This window comes from Malus sylvestris, chromosome 9 (assembly GCF_916048215.2).
Source record: "Malus sylvestris chromosome 9, drMalSylv7.2, whole genome shotgun sequence".
Classification (NCBI taxonomy): domain Eukaryota; kingdom Viridiplantae; phylum Streptophyta; class Magnoliopsida; order Rosales; family Rosaceae; genus Malus; species Malus sylvestris.
The window spans coordinates 20,882,617-20,892,440 of record NC_062268.1 but is presented as its reverse complement, the minus strand read 5'-3'; the positions used below and the strand labels follow the sequence as shown (position 1 = coordinate 20,892,440).

The 9,824-nt window shown below is 40.5% G+C and overlaps 1 protein-coding gene across 3 annotated transcripts; it reads right to left on the bottom strand.

The window, feature by feature from the left end:
- Window positions 1–4,779: 4,779 nt before the first annotated feature.
- Window positions 4,780–6,789, bottom strand: LOC126583198 (palmitoyl-acyl carrier protein thioesterase, chloroplastic-like). 3 transcript variants are annotated; one of them, XR_007609692.1, is made up of 4 exons: window positions 6,336–6,789; window positions 5,534–6,224; window positions 5,356–5,405; window positions 4,780–5,267 (listed from the first exon to the last, which is right to left on the bottom strand). XR_007609692.1 is itself a non-coding variant. In XM_050247516.1 (3 exons), exons 1-3 carry the CDS (start codon window positions 6,750–6,752, stop codon window positions 5,944–5,946), a joined length of 555 nt encoding a protein of 184 aa, XP_050103473.1. In that variant the 5' UTR covers window positions 6,753–6,789; the 3' UTR covers window positions 4,780–5,943. The 3 variants fall into 3 exon arrangements, 2 of the variants coding, with proteins under 2 accessions (XP_050103473.1, XP_050103472.1); XM_050247516.1 differs by having other exon boundaries at window positions 4,780–5,947; window positions 6,091–6,224; XM_050247515.1 differs by having other exon boundaries at window positions 4,780–6,224.
- Between the last annotated feature and the right edge of the window lie 3,035 nt (window positions 6,790–9,824).

Here is a 9,824-nt window from a genome sequence, read left to right as displayed (position 1 = left end):
CGGAAGTTCGGTCTCGACCAATGATGCGATCAAGTGCCGAAATTCTAGGTTTTGAATGATTCAACCTTTCGAAGACTGAAGTTCGAAGGGCGGGTTTAGGCTCATTTTTTGGCCTTGTGGCTTGTGGTCTTGGCTTCCTCATTTTTTTGTAGGTCACCGATGTCCACCCTTTCTTATCACCAGTAGATGCATCTTGGTTGCTTGCCCCCGGTGATGGTTGTGTAGGAGGTGCCGTGTGACTTGAACATTGACGGGAATGGTCATGCATGCTTTAGAGATGCACAGGATTGAGTGATCCAAACACGATAGTAGTAGTGTGTGCCGCAACCGTGTCTTCGAGGTCAAGCTCCATTTTCCCTTGTTGTGCTAGCTTCAGGATGAGATCTTTCAGTACGAAGCACTTTTCCGTTGGATGACTGATGAAACGGTGGAATTTACAGTACCTTGGACTATCGGTACGATTCATCTCTTCTGGTCGTCTACACTTCGGCAAATCGATCACCTTCTTTTCCAACAAGTCTTCTAACATGGCAGCCACATCAGAGTCGAGGAATGGATAAGTCTTCTCTTCAAGCTCTTTCAAAGTGCGTCTACGCATCTCTTGATCACGAAAAGCTTCGGTTTGAATTGCCTTGCCTCGTGTAGAGACTTTGACGGGAGTTGTGTTGACCATCATTGCTTCCTTGGTGGATTTCCACGTAGCTTTCTCCACCTTTGTCCCAAGAACTTTGTCGTTCTTGTAGTCGGCGATCGGTTCTTTCTTTCCATGATGGGCATGTTCAACTCCATATCATGGGCGCGAGTGGCTAACTCCTCGAAGGTCCGTGGTTTGATGCCTTGAAGGATGTAGTGCAATCCCCACTGCATGCCTTGAACACACATCTCGATTGAGGAGGTCTCCGAAAGTTTGTCTTTGCAGTCAAGACTTAGAGTGCACCATCGGTTGATGTAGTCCACGACTGGCTCATCTTTCCATTGCTTCGTACTTGTCAGCTTCAACATGTTTACAGTGCGGCGGGTGCTGTAGAAGCGATGAAGGAATTCTCTTTCCAATTGCTCCCAGTTGTTGATAGACTCAAGCTCTAGGTCCGTGTACCACTCAAAGGCGTTTCCTTTCAGCGAGCGCACAAACTGCTTAGCGAGGTAGTCTCCATCCGTCCCCACGTTGTTGCAAGTTTCGACGAAATGTGCAACGTGCTGCTTTGGGTTTCCTTTTCCATCAAACTGCATGAACTTTGGTGGTTGATAACCCTTTGGCATCTTTAGGGCATCAATCTTCTTGGAGTAGGGCTTCGAGTAGAACAATGAGATATGTGAGCTCCTTTCGTACTGCGCCTTGATGGTGTTGGTGATCATCTTTTGCAGCTGCTGGATAGAAAAAGATCCCATGAGTGCCGCTGCTTGGTCTAGCTCCGGCTTCACATCGATTTTCTCCACCTGAGGCTCCTCTTCTTCACCAGCTCCTCTCTTTAGTGGATCATCCTCTGGGTCGGGGTTCTCGTCGTCCTGTGGCCCTAGTCGGCTGACAAGTTCAGCGATTTGCAAGTCTTTTTCTTCCACAATCTGTGTTAACCTTGTGATCGCTTCATTCATTTGAGCCAGTTGTTCTTCAATAGAGGTAACGCCAATGGTCATGACTTGTGCAACCAATAGACGTGACTTTGCTTTAGACATCCAGGATGATGACGAAGAACGTCGTTGGCTGCTTTGGGATGTCATCTTGTGTGCCTCAACATCATGCTTCGGTGCCCCCAGTGAGGTCAGGTTGATGGCGGACTCACGCCTTTGATGTTCCCCTTGCTCATTTAGCAGCACCAACTTTGAAATGGCATGTTGAGGAGCGGTTGTGGTGTCAATGGATTATTCGTTCGCGGCAGAAGTGCTCAGGATCCTTCCCTTGGTAGTTGTGAGAATGGCTTGTCCCTTGCTTGATGCCATTGACTTTGAGGCGTGTTTGGATTCCTTGAACGAAGAAAGAGATGAGAGGTAGAGATTATCCCACCGGGCGTGCCAAATTTGTAAACACAAAATTTTCCTGAAACAAGCGAGACAAGAACAACGTGCACAAAAATAATATTTGTATTTGATGATTTTGGGTTACAATCTCTCTCAAATTTGATCATCTGATTCGATCTCCGTAAGGTGTTGATTTGTGGATGTACGATTGATCCAAAGGGCCATTGGGCTTGATCTAAGGTTGAACGTTCTTCAAGGGCCGTGGGCTTGATCTTGAAGGTGGATTTGAGCGGATCTTGAAGGAGCCGTTGAGGCTTGATCTTGAGGATAAGCGTTTCTTCAAGGGTCGTTGATGCTTGATCTTGAATAACGGTGATGAACGGATCTTCAAGAGGGCTTTTGGGCTTGATCTTGAATAATGGTGATGAACGGACCTTCAAGGGCTTTTGGGCTTTGATCTTGAAGGACGGTTGGATGTGTGGATTTGTCGACGTTGTTGATCCAAAGGGCCATTGGGGCTTGATCTTAGGATGAACGGATGATGAACGATGAACACTTTCTTCAAGGGCCGTCGGGGCTTAATCTTGAATTGGTGGAAGTTCTTCAAGGGCTTTTGGGGCTTGATCTTGAATTGGTGGAAGTTCTTCAAAGGGGTCGTCGGGGCTTGATCTTGAAGGTGGATGATTGTTGATCCAAGGGCCGTCGGGGCTTGATCTTGGAAGAACGATGAACGAAGAATGAATAAGGCTTTCCTGATTCTTCGGGATGAACGGATGATGAACGATGAACACTTTCTTCAAGGGCCGTCGGGGCTTGATCTTGAATTGGTGGAAGTTCTTCAAGGGCCTTTGGGGCTTGATCTTGAATTGGTGGAAGTTCTTCAAAGGGCCGTCGAGGCTTGATCTTGAAGGTGGATGATTGTTAATCCAAGGACCGTCGGGGCTTGATCTTGGAGGAACGATGAACGAAGAACGAAGAAGGCTTTCTTGATTCTTCGAGAACCTGGATGCTTGAGAGCTTCGGAGTTTCAGAGCTTCAGAGCTTCAAGGTGTAATATGAATTGGTCCCTCTAAATGAATGAAATTGGCTTCTATTTATAGAATTTTCCAAGGCCTAATTTTGAATATAATATTCCAAATGAAATAAGTCGTTTCTGCCAGGTGTTGACACGTGTCCTGTTTGATGACCTTTCCGACTCATTTCAATTTTTTGTCGAGTCACACACTACGTGTAAAATTTATGTAATACATGAGCGTTGAAACTTTGATTTATCGGTCAACATTTATTTACCAAAATTTCGATGTCTACAATATTACAGTATTGTTATAATATAGATTCTCTCTCTCTCTCTCTCTCTCTCTCTCTCTCTCTCTCTCTCTCTCTCTCTCTCTCTCTCTCTCTCTCTCTCTCTCTCTCTCTCTCTCTCTCTCTCTCGTGAACAACATATATTGATAACTAATTACGTTGGCAACACGATATGTATCATATTTTTACTTCTGACAAGTAATGATCATATAATTAAACAAGAGAGATGGTTGTGCTATATAATACAAATATTGTGTATCAATTTTTTATCCACTTGCCTTGATATATAAGTTACCTCTTCATAGACCTTAATTTAGAAAGTGAAGTGTTTGATTCCAACCGAGCATACGTTTCCTTTGTGTTTGACAAAGTAATATCCCTACAAAGAGGCACACTTGATGGACTCTGGGACATAACTGGATCACATTAGTTTTGTTTGGGGTTGGTAAAAGAACAAAACAGTACTGAACCTAATCATAGAGATTTGCCTTCCAGGAAATCAGTAATGCAGGGTCGGAATACTGAACGTCAGTTCCGATCGATGTTGATTCTAGTCTTATACCGGAAGGATGAACATGCACTTCCTCCTCTTCATGTGGTTTTATAGCTTGGAAGGGAGCAACGAGGGCCATGGCCTCCACAAATTGACATATATTTAACTAATAATATTGTTAATAATATAACGTATTTGGTCACCTCAAATAGTCGCATTTACAAAGCGATCGAAGTGATCTCATCAGCTCATGGTGTGCTTTGTGTTTCATACTTTTGGTTTAAGGTAGTGTTCATTGTACTTCGACATTTATTTAGTTTTTCCTCATCGAATTCTAAACTTCCTTTTTCGTCGCATAGTTTTACTTTCTGGTACTGTAGTTATAAGTTTTACTTGTTGACCCTAAAAATTATTTAATCTAAGTGACTCGCAAGCCGAATAGCTAAAGAGCTAACTATGTCATTCGGAAATGTGGACGTGCCAACTTGTTGATCGAGCTCGGTCGGTGAGTAAAATGAATGTGGCTAAAGAAATACTATACTTACTTTGAACAAAAAACAAAAAGAAATACTTTACTTATATAAGTGTGGTTATATCTACAATGAGAAAATATAACCAGGTCTCTACTACGAACCTTATACCATATTAATGATTTTGTTTCACTGATCATATTGCATACATCCAAAAGAATAACCTTTGAGGTTTGACCGAACCAACAGGGATATATCCCGGTTTACGGTACAAAAATAGGATAGAGATAAAACTATCGTAGGTACCATATATTCACCATATAGGAGCTCTTATATATTTCACAATTTCCCTTGTTTTTCTACTCCAAAATACGAGTCATATACAATAAATACATGGTCCGACAGGTGACCTTTCCACCATCATTACTAAATCGGAGAAAGTCCTCAAGTTTGATAAGACTGAAAAATTAACTTCCATGAGGTGGCTTATAACACTTGATACGATGGAGTTTTATTAAGGAGTGTATAGCAGCCATCATTGTTGAACACACATAATTCAAACTTCAATTGAAGAATCATCATTCATCGAGCTGCTTTGGAGGTAAATTTATCTTATTCACCATTCACAGTATAACACATGGATCCTATGGATCAAATGAGTATTTCCTCATATATTTCGATGCATTCCAACATATGCTCTGGTTATTTCAAAATAGAAACATTGGATAAACGTAGTACATTTAGAAAAGAGTTCCATATATAAGGAAACAAGAACATATGCTCTTGTTGCTGAATATTATGCGTGCTCAAAATTATTTTGGCCTCCAAACAGTCTTTGCCCTGAAAATTTCAGACCCGGCTTCAAGACGAAGCAAGTGATCAAACTCTACCCCTTCGTTATAAGTACTCGACTCATCTATTCCGTCTCTAGCAACTGCAGTACTCCTCAGGGATTGCAGAACGCTGTCCCTCCTACACTCTCTTCGAAACTCCAAAGTCATAGAGGAAAGCTCATGGCTTTCCAAGGTTAGGATAGAAATGATCTGATAACAAAATTTCCAATTAGAAGAGAGTTTTTTTTGTTTTTTGAAATATTGAAAAGTGAGGAAGCAGCCTTGCAAAAAGCTTCACCTCCAGAACCCAGTCTATGTATTTTGCATGGCTCACATGCTGATTGATATCTAAATCGCGCCAACGAGGCGGCCGCAATGCAATTTGAAGAAGACCAGCATATGTCAGTTAATTGCTTCAGGAATAAGCAAATAATATTTCACCCTCTCCATATCATATATATGCATAAGATACTTACTGCTAAACCTGTTTGAACATAATCTCTACCATCAACGTTCAATCGTCCTAGTTTGGTGCTATTGATGTCAATGAGAGGATCGGAGTCCACGAAATAAGGTTTAAACTCTTGTTTGATCTCTTCAGTAAGTCTACCAACTTTCCTTGTCTTTATGTTCATCAGCACATAAAGACTGCCCAAAAGAGAAAAACAAGAAACCTCAGCCAGCAGCTCAAAAGACCATTACTGAACATATTGGATAACAAAGGACTAATTAAAGACAGTATTGAAATTTGAAAATCTTAGCTAGTGTGGATTCTAACCCCGTTGCTTGCATTAATATTTCTCCGGTTATGTAATCACGAAATATCCAATCCCGGAACATACCATTGTTCCCTGATGTCCCACTCCAGCTATCTACTTGAATAACATCAGCTACGACATATTGATCAAAACAATGGAATTTGTGAATTCATTATTTCAGCGAATTTCCTTCAACTTTCCCAAAATCCTGCAGACGTAAAGCTGCACAATAATATATGTATCAAAATTTAATGGGTTTTAGTATATTGGTTTACCAAGAAGGATATTTATCCACTATAGCCTGTAACTTCCGGACCACCCACACTTGGCCCCTTTTGCTCATCTCTAGTGATGAACCAAAACCACCAACAAGGAGCCCAATACTCCTGCAGTGCTGAACTGATGTTTCCTATTAGACATACAAAAGACAAGAAGAACATCACAGTTAAGCATTAGTTTACTTCAAGGTGACAGTATACCTGTATATGCTCTCTCTTGACAAAGATAAGAAATCAAAAACCTGTAAACGCTCCATCAAGCAAGTCATGGTTTCTTTGCCATCAGGACCTAACTCATACGATCTAATTGCAAAGTTTTGTTGGAAAACAAAACCACTCTCGTCCAATCGTCCACGAAACATGTCATAAACCCCATCGTACTTTGCTGATATCATGTTCGGATGTTGTGGCATTTTCTTAGTAGGGGCAGCTGGTGCGTCAGTTTTGTCATCGTCTTCTTTGGAGGCAACGATAACATTGCCTTTGGGAAAGACCTTGGCATGAACCTTAGCAGTAGGTGTGGAATTAGGGTTACTTTGATTAGTATGTGAGCCATTGTTTGTTCCTTCCCAGCATAATGTTGATTTGCTTTTCGACGGAAAGGTCAGTAGTTTCGTTGGCAACAACAACGTTGGTGGAGAACCAGTAAGTACTACCATTGTGAAAGTCAATGGGAATGTCCTGTCCCAGTTCTAGAATCTGTCCAAAAAAACAACGTGAAAAAAGTAAGGAATCATTTGCGGATTAATGATAATTCGGTAGGGTGCGTTTTGAGCAAACAACGGAAAGGAGGAAAAATGAAGACCAAGTAATGGTGAATAATGATAATTCCTGCAGGGTGTCAAAAGGATATTTTTTGTAGGGTGATGTTAGGTAGACCAAAGAAGTATACCGTCAAAAGCAGAGTTGTATGGCAAGGGTTTATTTTTTAGCGACTCGAGCTTTTTGGCATTAAAAAAAAACAGTCATTTGACACAACTTTTAACTGAGATAAAAGCACTTCTGATAAATGTTTAAGAAAACAATTACAAACGATATCACTGATCTAATATAGACTAAAGGAAATGAGAAGGGTTTGAGCTTGGGGGTGAAGTACGTTGGTTGAAGAGAAAGACCTTGATGACGGTTGTTAATCCACAACTTTCAACTACTTAGAAATGCTTATAAGTTGTCAAATCCATTTTTTAAAACGAACTTATTGGACTTTTAATAATTTTTTTGTAGAGTATCTAACAAGCGGTAACTAAAAAAATGTGACTGTAATTAAGTGGATGGTTCATACCTGGTTCAGATCGTTTTGGAACTAGTATTGTGGCAACAAACTTATATATAATATGTTTCGATTGAGATCAAATGGCCTACTTTCAATAAATGTTGGAGCTGCACAACCTAACAAACCACTTGTTGGGGATCAATTAGCCTTAGTACGAATATGTTGCCAACTTCATTAAAAAATTCGGCAAAATTTTGATAGTGTTAGTGCGATTTGTGTATACAACAGATGTCGGTCTAGGGCATGAGGTTGAACAGAAACTCAGGACCACAACCGTAATCATAAAACATCTCCTTGACAAAGTGAGGGAGCGATCCTAACTACATAGACTACCATCAACAAAGTGAGAGAATGATCACAACTAGCAACAAAAAATAGATTTAAAATAGGATTGTTGCCGATACCAAAATCAAGGCAAGAGATCGGCGACTAGGGTTTCTTCTGAAGGCCCTTTTTTCTTAACTTCACGCACAATAGGCTCCTACTTGTGTATAGGTATTTATTAGTATCAAAGACTACATATTTTATGGGATATTTAGGAGGTTAAAAAATATTATCGTTTATAGGCAAGTTTCTAAAAGTTACTAGGCAATAATGAGGTAGCGAGGGCCCCACACCTAGGGGTCTAGGTGGTTTTTTCTAATTCTATTTAAATTTATTATATATCATATAAATAAATGTCTACTTATATTTTAAAACAATATATAACTACTAGAACATATTGAAAACATGAGGAACAAGAATATAATAAGTGGTCATTAAAAATCATGGGATAATAAGTTGTGCATTGCTAAACCGAAAGGTGGTATGGGGTTCCAGAACCTTTATGCCTTTAATTTGGCGGCACTGGCAAAACAAGGTTGGCAAATTGTCCAATATCCAGAGTCCTTAATGGCAAGGCTATTTTAGGCTAAGTATTTCCCCAATACTTCCTTTTGGGACACCTTGGTTCCCTCATCTTCTTCTTATTGTTGGTCTAGCATACTCAAAGCTAGAATGGTGTTGGAGAAGGGCTCGAGATGGCTAATTGGGGATGGGGCTTTGATGCTGGTATGGAAGGATAGGTGGGTGCTGCGACCCTTGACCTTTCGTCCCATTATGATGCCGCCTCTATCTCGGGAGGATATGAAGGTTCATGAGCTCATTGATGTAGAAAGGAAATCATGGTGTGACACTAAGTTGACTGAGTTTTTTGAGGAAGAAGACAGGGAGCATATTCATTCTTTGCCCATTAGTTATTAGCTTCCATCTGATAAACTAATTTGGCATTATAATGACCGGGGTATTTTCACAGTCAAAAGTGCTTATTGGGTTGCATAGGATTCTATTAAACCACCGTCACTAAGTGCGTCTTCTTCAGCTTCTGGAGGTAATCTGTTTACTCCTTTATGGAAAGCTATATGGAAGGCCAAAGTTTCGCCGAAAGTGCAGAATATGGTGTGGAGGACTTGTCAGAATATTCTCCCAACAAAAAAAAATTGTCTAAGAAAGGAGTAACATGGGATTTGACATGCGTTTTCTGTAATTGAGCACCGAAGATGGTGGTGCATGTTCACAAAGAGTGTCATTTTGCTAGAGCTACATGGTTTGCAACCCCATGTAGCTTTCTGGTTGATTATGTCCCTTGCAGATCGGTCAAGGAATGGTTTTTATTGTTGTTACAAACTAATCATTCTGATTTCAACTTCATTTGTATGGTGGTCTGACATCTTTGGTAGGTGAGGAATGATCGAATTTGGAGTGGGAAGCAACACGCCATGGCATGGTTATAGGAATTCTAGGCTATGGCAGATATTGTACTTACTGCTCAGCAACAGAAGCCTCATACTCGGCAGGGGGAGGAAGTGGTTCGATGCCTGGGGTGGTGGCGGAGAATTAGGTGAGAGTGAATGTGGACAAAGCTACTAAATTGCATGTTCAGGTGGGTGGGGATGGTGTGGTAATCCGTGACGTGCAATGAGTTTTTATGGCAGCAACGACATGCTTTCTTCCCATTGTTTCCTCGACTCTCCAAGCTAAGTTGCTAGCGATTAAGCATGGAGTGGAGTTGGCTCAACAACTTGGCTATCAAAAGGTTTAAGTCAAAAATGACTCTTCCCAAGCAATTTTCATTATCAATACTTGTGTTGATCGGGCTTTGGCTATGGATTTGCTAGTGGGGGGATGTTTTATATAGTGCAACTTCGTTTACTACTTCGAAGTATATTTACTTTGATAGGAATAATAATGGTATTGCCCATTATTTGGCAATAGCAGTGTCAAGCGGGACACGTTTAGTTTGGATTGAGGAGCCTCCGAGTGTTATTCTGGATCTTCTCATCAAGAAACAATGTAACTTTTCCAAGTTAATGATATCGTCTTTCCTTAAAAAAAAAAGTATAAAAAAATCTCTTACTATTTATTGAAAAAAATAAAATGCAAAGTGAAAGTTATTTATTTTCTATCTATATGAGAGTCT